General features: G+C 38.0%; 1 protein-coding gene and 2 long non-coding RNA genes across 3 annotated transcripts in view; 2 read left to right on the forward strand and 1 right to left on the reverse strand.

The window, feature by feature from the left end:
* Positions 1–25: 25 nt before the first annotated feature.
* LOC132987456 (uncharacterized) lies at positions 26–2,034 on the forward strand. The gene is made up of 2 exons (XR_009675617.1): positions 26–152; positions 1,825–2,034. It is a non-coding gene; the product is annotated as an uncharacterized LOC132987456 (long non-coding RNA).
* Positions 2,035–10,498: 8,464 nt separating this feature from the next.
* LOC132986552 (uncharacterized) lies at positions 10,499–12,259 on the forward strand. Its single transcript, XR_009675528.1, has 4 exons — positions 10,499–10,586; positions 11,087–11,185; positions 11,458–11,520; positions 12,087–12,259. It is a non-coding gene; the product is annotated as an uncharacterized LOC132986552 (long non-coding RNA).
* Positions 12,260–18,579: 6,320 nt separating this feature from the next.
* The window catches only part of hs6st3b (heparan sulfate 6-O-sulfotransferase 3b), a 57,303-nt gene continuing 56,482 nt past the window's right edge, over positions 18,580–19,400 (reverse strand). Inside the window, exon 2 of the mRNA XM_061054543.1 lies at positions 18,580–19,338. Coding sequence (XP_060910526.1) covers positions 18,582–19,338 — 757 coding nt within the window. The 3' untranslated portion in view covers positions 18,580–18,581. The remainder of the gene's footprint in view (positions 19,339–19,400) is intronic.

Below are 19,400 nucleotides of genomic sequence, written 5' to 3' on the forward strand. Positions count from 1 at the left end.
GTTCTTCAGGTCCTGAAGGTGTGCAAAGAGTTAAAAGGCTCGCAGCAGAGGTATCTGGTGTTGGAGCTTGAGTCCGGCCTTACACAAAGCATAGGCCGCCAATGAACACGCAGAAACTGCAAGATGGTGATGTCCCCTCAAAGGCACTTCCTGTTCTGAAAAACAAAAGCAATGTATATCATTATAACACATACTGTACTCTGTGTTAAAATAAACAACGTCACTATAAATCATGAGTCTACAGTTAGAACATTTAGAGCAACCATAAGCAGCTTCTCATTCTATTGTTATAATCCTCTGGAGATAGTTCATTCTCTGGAGACAGCAGTTTACAACAGAAAGCAGATTAAGAAAAAAACCAAAAACAAATGTGATGTCATGTAATAAGGCAGGTTATAGTTGGTCATGCTGGACTCAAGAAACCAAAAGTTGAAGTACTGTAATTCTCCTTGAGTATGTGAGTATTTTTTATTTATTTAACTAAATGTATTTCAGGTTTTTAGTTGCACAAATGAAGTTGTTACCTTGGACTGTAAATTTGAGATGGAAATCGCTCGTTACTTTGTGATTTTTTTGTCGACCGAACACTTACATCGATCCACAAATCAGGCGATGGGTTAAAAAAAAGACTTCCACTGGACTCTCAATATCGGTAATTACTTAAATGTAAAAACACATGCTTATAGAAGTCTGTTAAGCATAGTATAACATAAAATATGCCTATTTGTAATTATCCTGATGATTTCTTCTCATCAGTTTTTTTCAGATAAAGCATCCAGCACCTTATAAAAATTCATTCAGAGTAATGTCTCCATCTGGGTCAAACCCGCTTTACATTATTTGTATTTCATCAGTGATTTTGTTTTGTTTATTCCACATGAATTACTCATTTTGTTAATGTTCATTAGCTGTTGTGTCATTTAGTCTTAAAGATTAACAGCTGTATGAATTCAGGGCTTATTTTTCTCATGGTAGCATTACATTAAGGTTATCATAGTGACAGCTGAGTTTTAAAAATAATTATTAACAAAGTTTTTTTAATATTATGTCTGCACATCTCACATTATATATTTAGGCCATAACAGTAAGTAAGCATTCACTTGTCACAGTTGTTGTGCTAGCCTGGGATTTGTCATGGTGGTGTCAACGTAATCAATGGATCAATAACAGTGTTCGAACATTTCCTGAACTCACATTTATAAAACTGTGAGAAGCTTGTTATGTTGAATTTGTAACATATTCAACCTGATCAGTATCCACTATAATACACTGCCAGTTACAACTACCTTTCATTTAAATCACATGTTTCACAAATATAAATTCAGTCCTTTCTCTCTGCCCACTATAACCTACTTTCCATGACGTTGATACTCTATATTTGCTAATACTGTAAAAGGACACATGGTGTATTGTGTGCCCAAAGGCTACAGTCAGATATGCTGACTCTTGCCCAAGCAGAGCACATACAGAATACAAAGAAAGCAAAGACAGCAGAGCTTAAACACACATCGTGTTTAGAGGCAAACACAGGATGGGATAGTCCAACCAGTACACGAAGTGGTTAAACACACAGGAAGTTGCTGAGCAGGCAGGAAAGGAGATCCTCTCATGAGCTGAATTATTTTGTACTAGAAAGTTTCGCCACCGAGAGCAAAAGTAACATGGTCTACAAACATACAGGGAGTGGAAAAACAGAGATTGAGAGTAAACATCATTGTTATTGAACCAGATTTTCTCCAATAACAGCCTCACAGCTTTACTGCACTCTATTCCACAGCATACTGCAGCAAATTCCTTTGCACGCAAGTCAGGAAACAGAGCAAGACAACCTACCTCTCTCACTTCATGCAGCACTCAAGAACTTCTGTCCACGACCAGGAATCTGGGTAAGAGATACAACTTTTAGGCAGCTAACTTGTTAAGATAACAATCACAGCAGAAAGATCAAAACCCCCTTTCCTTTCCGTGGATTCAGTGAGTAAAGGTTTTCTCTCAGTAAAAACAGATTGTGTGTCCAACTCCGGCAGACACAAATCCAGCCACCCCCTTCCTGCCTGGGTGCCAGTCTCTGTTTAGACCCTCCCAGTCAGAAATGAGCCAATAGGAAAGCAGAAGCTGATGCACTGTGTGAAAGCTTACTGCACAGCACTGCTGGCAGTTGACCCTGAAGCTATAAAAACTGTTTTATTCCTAACATAATACTGAATTCAACGCTTTACCTTGCCTCTCTTAATTATTGCAACATTTAGCAAGTCTTTACAAAATTATATACTTCTTATAATATATATATATATACCTTCTTTCCCAATGTGATCATATATTTAACATGAAGCACCTCAAGTTACAGTACAGTATATCAAGAATAAGCTGATGACAGTGCCTTACAGGTAAGTGAGTACATCAAGTATGAATGTCTGAAGCGTCCTTTGCATTATATGAAAGTTGATAATAGGTCTATTATTGTGTAAAACTTCAACACCTAATTATATCAGATTTTCAATTTAGATTGGTTACTTTTTTGGATATTAATTTGAATACTGATATCTGATAACATTAGGGCTAGTGTATAGTAAGTCAGACAAGATGATCATATTTACAGTGGCACTCACTAATAACTTGAGATGATGCTTGGCATGTTACCAACCCACCATATGAACTATGGTTAAGTGTAATATTTGGTAATACAGTTTTGTAATGTGTCACACCATAATGCCCAAAATTTAGCAGATTGGCATGATAATGTGGTAGTAATTCGGAATAATACATTTTTTGACAATGCATATATATCTAATTCACTTTGCTGCAAGGTCATAATTCCCTATGATATAAAATCCCGCAGGAACACTAAACATAGATCAGGAAATGCAGTGCAATTGAGATGGCCATTACAGTAAACAATGACGTCATTACTAGGCTTTCTTTTTGCCAGAGTATTTGAAGTAGTCTCAACTCTGCCACTTTGACAAAAGTTTTAAGTTCAAAACACTTTCAGAATTGTCTTTTAAAGTTAAGCAGAGGGTTTCACCTAGTGTTGCACAGCTTCTATTATAATATATATTACTGGTCAAAGGCATTTAAAGTGTTCAGGTGAAACACGTTTCCCAGTTAGAGCAGGAGCTAAACGTCCATACCTGACACATCCTGACATACCTGTCTTACTCAGCACAGTAGGAAGAATGAGGAGATGCAAAAAATATTGTACTGCTACTAGACAGTGGTTGCTAAACCAAAATGTAAAGCGTGTGCTAATTTTACTCTGTTTATAGTTAATATTTAAAGGTTAGGATTGTTTGTTAAGGGTTATTATGCCTTTTACGGAAGGGGAAATGAGAATTTTGATGGTCGCGATACTGCATGTCCCGCCCATCATTGCGTTACAGTACGTACATCTATTTTTCTTAACTTTTAAGCGAATCAGTTGCACAGCAGAACATACCACTAGCACGACCGTCATGTTTCTGACATCTGGCATCGCACTATTTTAATTATACAGTTTGGCTCTTCGAGTTTAGCATGAATAAGTCTCAGATTTGCATTATCATCCTAGCTAGCTAATCACAAACACTCAGCTAGCAGGCTAAATACACAGCTGTCATGTGTCCAACATAATGAGGAACACTGACATTAACGTAAACATGTATTAGCTTAACGTTAGCCACAGTGTTAGCTGAGGAGAGCACCTTACTTACCTCATCATCACGTATGAACCGCTTCCCAGAAGATCACGCACAAGCTAGCGCAAACGACACGTCAGTCCACGGTAAGTACCGAAAACAAGATGTAAAGTGTTACCGATACGTCTGTCTAAAAACCAGTTCAAGTCTCGCTCTGCTCGAGGAATTATAGCTTGTTATTTCGTCTTCTTTACCGTCCTCATTTCTTCATCACTTTCCAGCACTGCACAGATTTAAGCAACAAGCTTCTGACAGCTTACTGTACAGTCGTCAGTTTAATGTGATGGGGGTTTCCACGGGTGCGCTGAGAGGTCTATAGACAACAGACAATGGATTTCACAATATTATAAATCAAATAAGGCAATACACTTTTATATGGTAATATGAAATGTATAACAAGGATTTTAGCGATATATTTTTGGCCAAAACAAGTAATTTTGTAACTTGTACCTACTAACATCCCCCTATGACCGCAAAGTGGTACAATCCACACGAATGCCAGTAGGCTAAAAGGGCAAGGGTTTTCTTGTTACCAAGGGAACAGCAATAAAACCATGTGGGTCTTTTTGGATTAGTTTAATAAGAACACACTGTCACTCACAAATATAAACACAATCGTCGAAAAATATAAATATTTTTTGATTAGGAATGTGTAAGGTCAAAATTCTGTAAAATAGTCTAAATTTGAAATGGTCCTACAGTGATGTGTATCTAAGGGTTTTGTATGGGCCTCAGAAAAAATAATAGCATTCTCACACATTCGTAAGAGTTATTTTGAAAAACCTTTGGCTTGTGTAATCAGAACAAGAAGCAAAGTGTAGCCTAGTCTGATAGGTCTGCTCAAGGTCAAGGAAAATGGATGCTAACCCAGATAACATCAGTAAGGGAGGGTGAGAGGGAGGAAGATGGAGAACAATACGATTTTGCTTGTATGCTTCTGCAATAAGGAAATAAATAACTTATTTTTAGGACAATCATATGAAGACATTGGGTCCTCTGTGGTTGACGAGAGTCTTTGCAAAGTATAATGTCACCTTTAAATTGGATAGATAGTTTTGTATCTTGTCATTAATATTGCTGCAAAACTGTAATAAAAATATAGGGACAAACTCTTATTTCCAGTAGTTGTTAATTGTTAATTGTTATTAGCCTAAATGGTTTACCATTATTCTTAACTCATTTGAATGCCGCAACCTGCAATTAGTGTGGTGCTCCAGCTTTAGTGATGTACAGTACAAAACAATTTCTGTGTACCAAGGATTGGGTTGTTGTTTACCTAGAAATGTTAAGACCATCACAGACAATTTCATACATTTGAATGCTGGCAGACCTGTTTTATGAAAAAAAAAAAAGATTAATCATTAGTTCAATTTAATTAGTGGATGTTGTGACCTTTGTGTTCAGCAGCTGTCAAATCTTTAAAATTGTGTATTACCCTGAGCCCTACAGGTACCATTTTCCATTCAATTAATTCTCATTTAATTATCTAGCCATTGTTGATACTTGAAACACAAACACCCATAAACAGACAGACACCAACCGTTTGAACAAATTGATTTGTTTCCCCATCATATTTCTGTTGACTTGTTAAGGCAACAGATGATAAATATCTCCGCTGTCAGAGTGACAATTCTCTTCAAACAACAGGAGCTGTGATGTCATTGGGAAAGGTCACCATAGTGCTCCCTTTGAGGAAAATGTCACTGTCAATATGAGTGGGATAAAAGAACTAAGACAATAAATACTCCATATTCTCTTTACCTTTACCTACTTATTGTACCTATTAGTTCCTTATGAAGGTATGCCACAGTGATTTTCTTCCAGAAATCTACCACCTTTCATGAGTCCTCTGATTTTACAAAAGAAACCCTGTAAAAGTGTTCCTTTACTACAAATAAAACATGTAAAGCTTCTTTTCCTAAGGCTCGTCCATTTAAGGTTTAACTCCATCAAGATAAAAAACAATCATTGATATAAACCTTCTGCTGTCTTGTATTGTAATGTGTTAATCCAAGAACAGAATTGAAAATGGAAAATAATAAAAATTAATGAAAATGAAAAAGTGAAAATGGAAAGCATTACTGTAGGCCTATATACTGAACAGGCAGCATTTAATTTAAGACAACAGTCCCATCTAGTGGTAAGAAATGTAAAAACAACAATGCAGATCTAACCTAAGTGTTTGAGAACGAGACATATTTGTTGAGACAGGTTGTTTTTTGATTGATTCCATTTATATTCAATATTTATATATTATATATTTGTATTGTAAAACATATATTTATAAATACTGGGTCTGGCTGAAAGGGATTTCTTTATACAGCCTGTAGAAAAATCAGAGGGGGACAACAAAAGCAAAGCTACATGTTCTGGCCTCTAGATGTCAGTCTTTTATTAAAAATAGTTCAAAATTGACAGTTCACTGCTCACTGAGGGTAAAGTGATGACTCCATGCAAAACAGATAGGCCTATTACGTTTTTGTTTTCAATTATTGAATTTAACACTTAAACTTCTGAGTGCTTTCAAACCTTAATCTTATCAAGTGTTGAGCATTTTTTTGAAATCAAACACTTCTAAAAGTGACTTTTTTCAAACCTTTTTTTTCATCTTAAAAATAGCTCAACTATCTCTATTTTGCATTTAAATAATGTTGAAGTGCTATTAGTAATCACAGTTGATAATGAAATTTATTCCTAATGATTGAAGACCTATTTTCTTTCTGTGTTCATATGCTGGCATTACACATCAGACTTTTTAGCTTTCGATAAAAAAAAATCTCAGAAAGCAGAGCCATGTCCTTGAGCAAGGCTGCATGTGTTTTTTCAAGTCATTACACACTTCCTAAAGTTCAGCATCTAGACAACACAGTCATAGCATCTGTGTGGAGATGACTTGCTGCAGCTTGTGGCTGAAATGCTGAGGCAGCCATCCGTACTGAACCTGAGGGGAGGCAGAAGCTTCTGTGTGTCAGAAGATACACAGCGGCAATGTTGTGTGCCAGGCAAGTTAACTCAATAAAAGTTGAGTGAGCTGAGTTTTAATTACAGTAAGAGTACTTTTCTTGCAGTATTGTTGCCCCTGTTAACACCAAATAATTCACATTATAACATTATTCATCTTTTCATTATTTAAGAATGCTTTTCAGGTGCTGTATTTCAAAAATGTGCCGTATAACAGCATTTAACTTTTGTTTTTCCTTTTTTGTGTGTGCAAATGTCTCCTAGTTTATCATTTGAGTGGAAACTAACTGAAATGATTGATAACAGGATGCCAGTTTCATAAGAAAAACACTGAACTGGACTGTTTTTCTTTAATTAAGAGCTATAAAAGCACCTACAGACACCTGCTTACCTTGTTACTTCTTTATACCATCATATGAAATGAAAATGCTCGGATGAATGTGCACTGTGTAACCGTGTAGTCTATTTCTGGGTCTGAACATCCATTCTGCATAAATCCCACTTGACCTTTTGCTGAAAACATTTCCATGCAGCAGCCTTCCATCACTTCAGTAATGTGATTATCTGCATGCTTCTCTTAATTAGTTGGGAGATGCTAAGTAATTTAGCATTTACATAATGAAGAAAATGTCACTCAATCACTTGCACTTTTGAACATCCCTTTTTGGAAGATATAAGTTATTTCAAATAGCAGCAAAATCATGTTTAATAAGTGTTCTTGTGTCGATGGTTTGTTCCAAGTTTACAAAAGATCTTTGAGAGAGTCTGTCTGCACTGTAAAAAAAAACAACTAGTTGTTATAACTTAAAGAAGTTAGTGTCCGGGCTGCCTTAAAATTTTAAGTTAACTGAACTTCAAATGATAAGTTGAGATAAATTTGTGATTATTCCAAAGAAATACAATTTTCTAGTCAAGTAAACTTGACATCAAGTCAGTTGTACTTAAATCTTTAAGTTAACAAAACTTTTGATCACAATTCAGTTCCTGTGAAATTATCTAGTTAAGGCAAAATGGTCTATCAATTTATTTTGACTTGAAATCAAAAATACTTAATCAAAACTTCAATCCACCTAAAATATTGAGTTAAATGAATATATATTTCTATTTTAGTCAACTAAAATCAGTTTAGTTTATACATTTTTAGTGATTCTCTTTGCTTTTGTGGAACCTCCAACTTCCTTTCAAATAACAATGAAAAAAAGGTATCATCTCTACAGGTTATTCGTTTTATCATAGAAACCAGCCAACTTAAGTTTTTCAACCTTTAATAGCAGATCAGATCAAATAGCACATCTAAACATTTACAAATGTTTTTACCTAAAATACTGTGCTGGCTTGTTGGTCAAAACATTTCCACCCATGTGCCAAAAACAGTTTACCATTTATTGCTCACTTTTCTCAGCATGTTCAGTTGCAATAAACTTATAAAATCAATAATTTACACATTTAATGATTTGATCTTACTGTGGTAAAACAAACACTTCAGAAAAGATCTGAGACAATGTAAAATATTTATTTTACATTGCAGCTGCATATGGCAGCTTTCAGAAAACTCCCAACCTCAGTGTAGTTCCTACACAGCTTTATGAAGAAGTATTTTTCTCAGTCCATGGACCCTTGAAGGGGCAGTGGTCACCATGATATTCATTAGGTTCTTCTGTATGACTTTAAATGTATACTGCACTTATATTTGGTAGTCAATGTGATTGCATACAGCAGACCCATGAGCACAGCTACCATATACTAATAGTCCTTCATGACATGCTGAATGATCTGATCCTCTGATTGAAAGGCTAGGAAAGCCTTCAGGACAGCATGGGGCCCTTTCCAGTTCACAGTAATGCCATTTGGGTTGCACAACGCTCCAGCAACTTTCCAGAGACTCACGGACCAGGTACTTTGTGATTTCTCTGGTTTTGCTGCAACATATCTGGATGACATTTTAATTTACAGTAACACGTGGCAGGAACACCTGGAACACCTGCAAGCTGTCTTGGATTGCCTTCATTCTGCCGGGCTGACAGTCAACACATCGAAGTGTGTCTTTTCTGCTGCAGAGACAGAGTACCTGGGCCACGTCATCAGCAATGGGGTTGTATGCCCTCAGGTCAACAAAACCCAGGCCATAGAGTCCTGTCCCCTACCACAAACAAAGAAGCAGCTCTGTTCCTTTTTGGACTATCCAGCTTCTATCACCGCTTCATACCCCATTTCTCCAACAGGGCAGCTCTACTCACAGACTTGACTAGATCCAGGAGTCCCAATCAGATCCAGTGGCAGCTTTCAGTGATATCCAGCAATCACTAAATAACCAACCTGTTCTGTATAGGCCAAACTTTGAAGAACATTTTCTTCTGCAAACTGATGCTTCTGACAGAGGTTTGGGAGCTGTGCTACTCCAGGGACCTCAGGATGATCGGCATCCAGTCGCCTACATCAGCTGGAAACTTTTCCCCAGAGAGGTTTGGTATTCGACGATGGAGAATGACGCACTGGCTATCATTTTCTATTTTTTGGTAAAATAAAAACACACCTTTTCTTTAAACTTACTCCTGTGTCTCGTGCCTTACTGCTCGATCCCTAACAGTCCGCCACCAGGGTAAGAGTGTTCATAAGGCACACTACAAGTAGAGGCCAAGGATTACCACGACGAGGGCTGCAGTACAGCAATGATGTTCAGTCTGAGCCATGAAATCCACTTGGTGTTCGGGGTCAGTGTCTTTTACAGCCTGTAATTATGATACATTGGGTAAAAGTGAGTTACTGTGTTATTACAGCGCTTGAAAAAGAAATCACACTTTTTCTATATCGCTTCTTCATTAACTCATGTTTAGAAGTAGAATTTGCTAATTTAGCGACGGTAGCTCAGTCTGTAGGGACTTTGGCTGGGGACCGGAGGGTCGTCGGTACCAAAACCGGTGTGGACCTAGTCTGGAAATTGGTGCTGTTTCACTTCCTGAGTCTATGTGTGTGTAGCATGTCTCAATAATGGAGTGAAAGAGTAATTTCTCCCAGTGGGATTAATAAATGATTTCTTCTTCTTACAATGTTTGTCTATGATAAACATATTATATACTGTATACATATTCCTCAAATCAACACATGTAAGTCAAATTAATGTGTATGGCAACTAGAAATAATACCATGTTTTGATAAAGGACGAATGTGCAACATTTTACACATAAATACAGCAGAAATAAAGACTATCCTGTGTAAATGTGTCTCTGAGTCATGACTGTCTACAATGAGTGAGAAGCTCGAGTCCCACTGGCGGTGTTGTTGTCAGAGCCGTGTCTACATGGACGGGACGACCTTGCGTATAAAGTTGTTTTAGTCAAGGACGAGAGAAAAGAAAAATAACATACTCACTGATTATTTGGATGTCACGTAAGTGTGTTCATTCACGGTCATTCTGTGTCAATTTATGTTCAATGTGAAGTTATGAGTTAACCGAGTGTGCTAACATTAGCATGCTAACAACAATGCAGGACACAGGTTATTGCAGCTCCAGCAAAGGACAATTTTGTCCATCACTTGCTCTAAATGGTGTTTAATTATGATCTTTGTAATTGATAACTCCTTTGTGTAAACGCGAGTGGAGAGGAGGTGTACTGCTGGAGGAGAGAGGAGACTTCAGAATAGTGGAGGTGTGGCCAAACAGCAGTTTGTTTTGGTTTCATGCTGGTGCTCAAGGGGGCGACATCTACTGGATCAAGAAGTCACACATTCTTCCTAAAATTATGAATAATGAATTTAAATGTATGCTTTTAAGTAAAGTCTTTCTTGGAAATGTTGGAGAGACTGAAAACCATCCTGTATGTCTCAGTGTAGTCTTTTATAACACTAATCTCTTCACAGGGTGATAAAGGAAATGTTCTGACTCACTGGATGATGGACCCTCATCAGGCCAAGATCTGCTCGCTCACTCTGTCAGCGATGGCTTAATTCCAGGTATACTCTTGTTTACAAGTTCAGTATATACATGAAAAATGCCCTTTCAACTCCTGAACATTTATTATCTTATTTACATTTAGAAACAAAAAGTGACACATTAATGGGCTCATGTTTTTGGACAGTAACTCACAGTATTGTGTTATCAAACCTTAAAAGCAAAGGAGGCCAAGTATTTGCTGTTCAGGCTCCACGGCTATGGAACGACCTTCCTGAGGATCTCAGACTTGCAACATCAGTATCTTCTTTTAAATCCCCTTGAAATACTTATTTTTATCAAAAGGCCTTCTTGTTATTTTATGGTGATGTTTTATTTTATTTGTTTATTGTCTCCTTTCATCAGCACTTGCTTTAGTTTATATTTTACTCTCTATAACCATTTGCACATATGCACAAACAAGACGATTGTCAGGTATTTCTGCAAACGCTTTTAAAGAACTGTGATATGTGATTTTCACGAGGCTGTTCTGAACTCAACATAAAGCTTTAGGATTTTTCAGATCAACTCACTGCAAATACGATTCCTGCCCTCGATGACTGTTTGTTACTCTGTGGATGTGTCTTCAGTCTCCTGTCTCGTCCAGACAAAAATAAACATGGTAAACAATCAACACTTATTACAGTGGTAAATGGATCTTGCATGCATTAAATGTAAAGATTTCTGCACAGTAATATATTTTAGTCCTTCAGATCCAACATTCTCTTCCTCAGTTGGCTCAAAACGTCACTTAATACATCCTTCAAACGGGAGCTTCTTGTTGTGCAGATCTTGTTTTTACTTTCCTTGCCTGCTCAATAACTACTAAAGAATGTGATAAAAGTTTTAACATATCTAAGCGGTCTTTGTTTTTTTTTTGTTTCTCAACAATAGTCGAAGAGAGCCTATTTCTTCTGTCATCGTCAGATGCTTCACAGAGGCTCTACCCGAGAACAGGTACTTACATTTATTTGAATGCATTTCTGTTTCTTCCATTTTGTAAAATATTGTTATTAATATTTTGTGTTCACACTATATTATAAAATGCCCATTGTTTCACAAATGCTCATCTTCTCTCTCCAGATGCAATCAGAAACATTTAAATCCATCCCTGGGCCATCTGTGAGCACTTCTGCTCCCTGCACTGTTTGATATTGTTTGTTCTGTGACAATAGTTATTTTTATTTATTTACAAGAAATATAAGGGGTTATTACCATTTTATTCATGTTTGTTCAGAAGTATTTTTTATTTTAAAATAAAGATATTCTGTTAATTACAAAGATTTTTTCCAGTTTTCTTTAAGTCTATGAATATTGTCTTTGGTGGTCAAACTGTCTGAAACATAAGGGGCAACTGCTGAAATCTTGCCAAAATGGTTAGGCTCTGTGTCTATAACTTAAAGGTCAACTATTATGCAAAATACACTTTACCATGATTTTCTTACTCTAATATGTGTCCTTAGTCTGTCTACAAACCCCCAGTTATTAGAAAAGTAAGTCCTCTTCTTTTGCCTGCTCCACAGGGGTTACTGCAGCTAGGTGTTTGTTCTGCCCTCCGAGTCGGCCTTCTCACAGTAAAAAATTGGGTATGGAGCGAAAAGTCACAGTCAGCTGCTGGAGCTGCACAAGAAATACGACTGCAGACTTTCACTTTCAGTCTTTGAGAAGGTGTGTCTTTTATGAAATACCCATTTTACCATATACAAGTGAACGACGGAGGATTAGGGCCACGTAAAAAAAATAATTTAGGTAAATTAAGAGAATAAAGTTGTACATTTACGAGAAACTTTTTTTTAACCTGGCCCTAATCCTCCGTCTTACAAGTGTATAAGATTCAAACAAATATCTGAAAATTCACAGCAAGAAAACAAGGGCTGAAATATTGATAAAATAAAAACAAACATATTTGGTACCACTGTTATTTTAAGTTTTATTTTAAGAGGGATAATGCTTTGTGGTGGTGTATCCATGAATTAAACTGTATTGGAATATATCTTTGCTGCCTCGTCCGTCTTATACGTTTATCACTGATGTTTTTCCAACTGCATTTTAAACTGGTTTTGGCTGTAATCATTCTAATTGAACTGACTTTGACAGGGAAGTGTATGGAGTGTGGAGTTCTTCATGTTGGACAAAGAGCTGGTTCCAGAGCTGATCGCTGCCACAGTGGAGAGCAGTATCCTGCTTTGTGACGAGCTTCTTCTTCAGTATATCGAGGTAAAACAACACCACTGCTGGAACATTAACCCTTGTGCCCTCCTCAAATGTATTTATATTTTTCTGCTGTGAAGTTAAACAACTTCTGAGTTGCTCAAAACCAACATTAAATAATTTTCAGGATTGTAATCCTTTAAATGCAAGGTTATTAGTTGAATGGTGATTAGAGTCTTGGAAATGTGAAAGACTAACAACAAAGTTGATTTGACTGCATTAGTCTTTTTTATGTACCCTCTGGACACCTTCATGGCCCAAATGTACACACTGCAATAAAATCATCAATATTTACTTTTGTATTTTGTTGTTCATTTCTGCTCTTTTTACGGCTTTTGATGGTAGAGAAGAGGGAAAGAGGGAAAGAGGGAAGTCTCACGCGAGATCCTCCCTCCCCCTGGTCTCAGGGAGGCTGCAGAGAGACAGGGTATTTGTTATCATGACTTTTTGTTTTTACAGTGTGTGTGAGCTGCAGTATGTAAAGTGTGTATGTAATGTTTTTCAGGTTCTGCAATAGACTGGCATCTTCCTCCTCCTCTTTTCCCATTGCATGATGGGACTTTGTAACAAGCCTCCTACATCCTGAAAAGTGTCTACGTGGAGCATATGGATGTACGGATGAATGAATGGACACCAATCACTGTAACAAATCAAAATGATAATTTATGTATGTTCAGTTTCAAGTAAAACAGCCTTCACAAGATCCCGACTGATAACATAAGAGCAACACCGCTGATAATGCTATAGCCATTCAATGCAGTTATTTCTCTACAAATCCACTCATTAGTCAAGTCTGACAAGAAATTCAGATTATATACAACAAGCCATATACATGAACATGAACATAGAAATAATTACACTAAGAAAGGTTTCTTCCGCATTCACTGAACTGTCTGTACTGGTATGATAAATAAAGCAAAGACATTTTCCAGCATACATGTTCTAATAAAGAAACAAATACAGATAAATCCACTTCTTAAGGATATGCAGTTTGATATCCTGTCAGTTAATTAAAACTATCCTGTTAAAAAACAAACAGCATGTCCACCTCTCCTGGGAATGGCAGCTAATTTAAGACTGAAATCTTTATTTTTCCTTCTGTGCCCACCATTTTTCAATTATCAAGATGAGAGAAAAAGACTTTAGATTATCATTTGAAGATAAACAAATAAAACAATATAATAGTGTACTTGTGTTATTTATAATCATTGTTGAACTGTCATACTTTCTTTAGGGCTGACATTGTCACAAGAAATAAAAAAACCTCTGACCTCTGTAAGGGCTTTGTTGATGAACATACCTTGGATATAAATGTGCATTCTACAGCTTAATCATTGTTTGAAGGCAATGACAGCACAGTAAATTATTGATTTCACTAATGGGAATGCTACAAAGCAACACAGCTCAGTACTTCAACACTGTCCAATGTAGAAACTTCATTCAAACTCAAGAAGTGTTTAGCTTTTGAAAAATGTAGTGTTTATGTCTTTCATAGTTTGCAAAATATTTAACACTTTGGGGAATCTTCCCCCATTCAAAAACCAAATGGACAGAATGTTTAGAGTGTGACATCCCACAGTGGAGTTAAAGTTAAAGTTTGCTATCTTGGTGGCCTGGTGGTTGCAGTCTTCGGGGCGGGCAGCCCTGGTTCAGGTCCGACCCGTGGCTCCTTCACCGCATCCCGTTCCCCACTCTCTCTCACCTGATTTCCGGCTCTGTCCAATGTCCTGCCTCTATAGTAGGGGCATAAAAAAATCCCCCCAAAAAAATCTTTAAAAAGGGAAAACATTTTTAATTTTATGTTACTCAAGTACTTTTCAATTGAAAAAGAAGCAAAACTTTAACATTTTCCATTAAAATGAATCATCCGATTGTCTCAGTCACTCCAATATTGACTGGGTTAACAACTTTGTAGTAAAAAAGATGGACAACATGACTTCTACATAAAAGTTAAACCAAAACATAAGGAGCTGTCCTTTATCAGCTTCACCTCCTCCATATTAACAGGGGTCATGGGTCAAACTATAAAATCAAATTGACATGAATTAAATTCAGTCAGTAGCCTATAGGTTGTTCTTATCATGCTGATTCATGCCGGAGTGTTCACTTTTCTAAAAAGTTGGTTCTTAAATGCTAAAAAAAAAAGGGATTTAATGCCATGATTAACAGCTCTGGTGACAAATACGGAGGAGTAATGGTGGGAGGAAGCATAACAAGGACCAACACAAGAATGATTGAACTTTCCATAACCATGAGTATCTGCTTCAAACTGACACAAGAATCTTGTCCATGGGAGTATTTTTGGCTTCACTTTTGTACAACAGGAGGAGGTGTAGATGTGTTGTCTATCTTTATATACAGTCATTGGTAGCAAAAGTAGCAAAAGCAAAACAGAAAAAGGGAATCTTTCTAACATGCTCAACCCTTTTTTTCACCTTAAAAACACAATTTTACATCGGCGTGTTCATCAGAATCCATTCTCTCATGATGTCAAATTCTAGGCTGGAGAAGATTAGCTCTTCATGCAATAAGAGAGAGTTTAAGTGGTGCCCTCAGATTAATCTCTATTAAATTAAATGTCTGACCCAGTAGTTGCTTGGCAGTTATTGTCACCATGGAAACCTCTAATCGCAGATGGGGGCACACAGGTGGTTGAGCTTTGATGATCAGACTGCTTTTAAGTCCCAGTAAACAGAGGTGGTATTTACAATGTAACAGTGTAAAACCGTCAACTGTAACTGCAATTTTAACTTCATTCTCTGCTCCCTGCCTCACCTGTCTGCATCTCACTGAAGGCTTTAAGGCAGCAGACACAGGTGCAAGTAATAACACAGCTATATGATCAATAAACACACAGACACTCACACACAAACAACTGGATTCGTCCTGGTACACAGCGGCTCATCCCAGTGCTTACAGGGCTTAGTCTTCAGCTGTTTTTACCTGTATTTCAACTAAGACACTGGAATAACACCCCCGACTCAGTCCCTGCACACTAAAACTCATCTAAATCCTTACAAGAAAACTCTCTTTCCAACACCCTTCATTGCTTTATTTTGCACAACCTTTACAGCTCAGAGGTGGCCTTTAGCAGCAAGCAAACCCATCACAACATTTCCAGAAATTGCATTCTCTGGTTTACAATCATCAAAAGGTAACGCACACGCACACATGTGTATACATTACATCCCATTGAAAACAGTGTTTCATAAAGCTGTATCTTCTTCTTGCAGTGCTCATACCATTTGTCACAAGGGAACACATTCCTGCAGCCTGTCACACAGCACAGAAGTATATAATACATAAATAAATAAATAAATATCCTTTAAGCAATTGCCAGTCTGATAGCTCTGTACTCTGTGATTAAAAAAGTGGGCCTACTCACATATTCAGTTTGTGTACTTAGACCTATATGGACAGATGCTTCTAACCCCTTTTACAGTGATAGTCAAACTACCAGAAATCTGAAACCGAAGCTGCTAAATGGAATTCAACTATTATAATTTTTGTTATTGACACCAGCAATTTTTTTAAATTGGGACGTCAAATTTGCTCAAATAATCAAAAGAGATGCAGTTGATAGAGCCCAATATTCAGAGACACACTGATCAAAGGCTTGACTACGACCTGCGACCATTTAGTGCATGTCATCTTCAACTCGTTCTTCCCCACATTTCCTGTCTCTCTTTAGATGTCCTATATAACCAAACCTAAGGCAAAAAAAGAAAAGAAAACAAAAACAAAATGATCAACATGAATGGCTAACTTTAACTGTCAAATAAACATGGTGGAGTTTAAATTGCCTTTAAAATGTGTAAAGAAGCATGAGCTTAAAAAAAAAGGTAATGCTGACTTTAATCAATTTTGGTACAAAATGTATCCAGAATGCCCTTTTATCCATTACTGAAATAAAGTGAGATTGTGCTGTTGTTAAACTTCTACACCAGACCTTATAAATGGCAGCTGCCCTTTAACTATTTAATATGACACAGAATATTTGTTTCAAAAAGGTCTAACCTAACCTAACAGGCTTTTTAAGCAGAAGCAACTTTTCAGGTAAACTGAATTAAATATGTTAAATGGAACATAGTGTCTGCATAAACAACAACCAACCTTTCTATTAAGATGAGAAAGGTGCTTTGTTAACACGTTTCGATTCCTACCATTAAAGGTTCAATCTAGGAAAATCAATGGCTGGCCTTTTGGCACTTCACCTTTTTCCAATTTGGGTCATTGTACAAAAGTAATAAGGTCTGTGCTCCCTGTCTCTCAGGTCTGTATTAAACTAAACTTTACTATAATTAGTGAACATTAAGAGCGTGAAACACATCAGGTTTTATTAATACCCTACAGATGTAATGTCTGTTAGAGCATCCACAGCTAAATCCAATCCAATAAATGAGCTTGATGAACCACTCAAACAAGGCGAGACAGGTGATCCTTAAACAAATGTTTCAAAGGTATGACTTCTGATGTATTTTTTAGAGAAATGACAGTTAAATTAGTTGCAGCCATAACACTTCAGTGTTGACATTTAGTGAACACTTAATTAGATAAAACGGGAAGTTTGAGTGAAAATGAGATAAGAGGCATAAAAAGAATCACTGAAGCCTATTCAGCCAGATAAAAACAAGCCCTCTTTCATCTCCATGTATTGCCGCTCTGATTGGATTTGAAGGGACTGGAAACCATGTGGCAAAAGCAATGACATGTTTTTGTATCCTCGTCTCTCCGCTTTGAGGCTGCTGGTCTTTGTAGGCCTGGCGCTCTGCTGGCTTTAGAGCGCTCTCACTGCCCCACAGTGCACTTTGCCGTCAGCTCTACAAACATGTAAAAGCAGCCAGTGTGACGGGGAGGGGGGGCATGAGGACTGAATGCTGATCGCCTCATTCATAGTCAGGCCACACGGCAGCCACACTGACACATTTCATCACCCCAACTATTAAGCAACCTTTTATCTCTGCAACACACCACTCCAAAAAACGAATTCTTGCAACAGAGTAATTGTTGCCATTTTTGGTATAATAATAAAACACACAGTTCTACAAGAAGCACACGGAATCCAAGTTATCTTTTTGAATGTGAACTGATTTTGTGTACATAATATGATATTTGGAAAATCTGGACTGTACTGCGTTTGAGAAAATAACGTTTATTGGACTGTTACCAAATTAAGAGCATCAGATTATCTTTCAGAACTTGATTTAAAACATGTTTACTGCATGCATACAACATGATCTAACAGAGGGCTTTTTGAAAATAAATTACAATAAATACATTGTGTATTTTTTTATTATTAGCTTTGGCTTACAGAACTGTATATGCTTTAGAAATCACTCTGCCCAAATGTCAGTATATAGTGGATGTGCGACATGCAACCTTCAGTTCTTTTACAACTACATCTTTGAAACAAAGACAATGACTTTAATGACATTCAGAAAACTTGCAGAGAATGTCAAACATTCAAGCAATGCAGTCTATGGCATCTGTGTTGAACTGTTTAGTCCTCATCTCAGTTTAACTGTCTGTATGCTCAACCTGAAATGAAAAAAAAAAAAAGATTAAATGACAAACAATTCAGTTTTTAAAGATTTAAGACACCGAGAGGCAGTCCAAGGCAGAGCTGCTGTGAGACCCACAGACTTGGCAGTTTTCATGAGGAAACAGCAGAGCACTCGGATCACACTGAAGCTGAGAGACGGACAGATGCAGGAGACGGATTTACAGTGAGACTAGAAGAGAGAGAGAGTCAAGTGAAATGTTCAAATCAGTCGGTGAGGAATCTCTCAAACTGCTCTCTCTGAGCCTCACCAGCGGGCCACCTGGCTCGTGTAGTCCTCAGTGGTGGTGGGAAAGTCCCCCTCCTTCTCAAAGTCTCCTTCCCTCCTTCCTCCTCTGTTCCCTCCCCCTTTGTGTTTAGGAGCCCTGTTTTGCTCTTTTTGCTCCCGCAGCCAGCGCCTCTCCTCCCGCCTCTTCAAGCGCACCTCCTGGTGCTCCCTCTGGCGGCTGTACTGGAATCTCTGGAGGAACAGGTCCTTGGCGTACTCGTACAGCTGCACGTCCAGGAAGTTGAGTTCCTCGATGCGTCTGCGCACCTGCTCGCTTAAATCCACGTTGGCGGCTCGCGTGCTGTTGATCTGCGTGAAGGCGGCGATGAAGCGCAGGCTGAACGTCCGCTCAAACAGGTACTGCGTCTTGCGTTGGAACTCAGTGAGGCCGTAGAAGGCCATGTTCTTCAGGTTGCTCATGGCGCTGCTCAGGAGGATGTGATCGCGTTGACTCTCGTTCATGGAGGACAGGTTGTAGCAGCCGACCAGACTCAGGTCGGCCAGCATGCGCACCTGCCGGTTGTTGGCCAGGTTGGACGGGCAGTTCATGAAGTCGTTCAGGGTGACACCGGACCAGTCGTCTCCGTTGTAGCAGTTGGGCAGCTCGTCCTGGGTGGGCGATCGTCCGTCACACATATGGAGGGCGGTCTTCCATGTGGCTCCACGCTGGACGTGTTTCCACTCACTCAGGTAGCGGGAGACCGGGTCACGCAGCATGGTGATGTAGTAAAAGTTCCTGCAGCCAAAACAAACACAGTGAGAGAGCTGTGAGCACATCATCATCATGATCACAGAGGG

Source organism: Labrus mixtus, chromosome 13 (assembly GCF_963584025.1).
Source record: "Labrus mixtus chromosome 13, fLabMix1.1, whole genome shotgun sequence".
Lineage (NCBI taxonomy): Eukaryota > Metazoa > Chordata > Actinopteri > Labriformes > Labridae > Labrus > Labrus mixtus.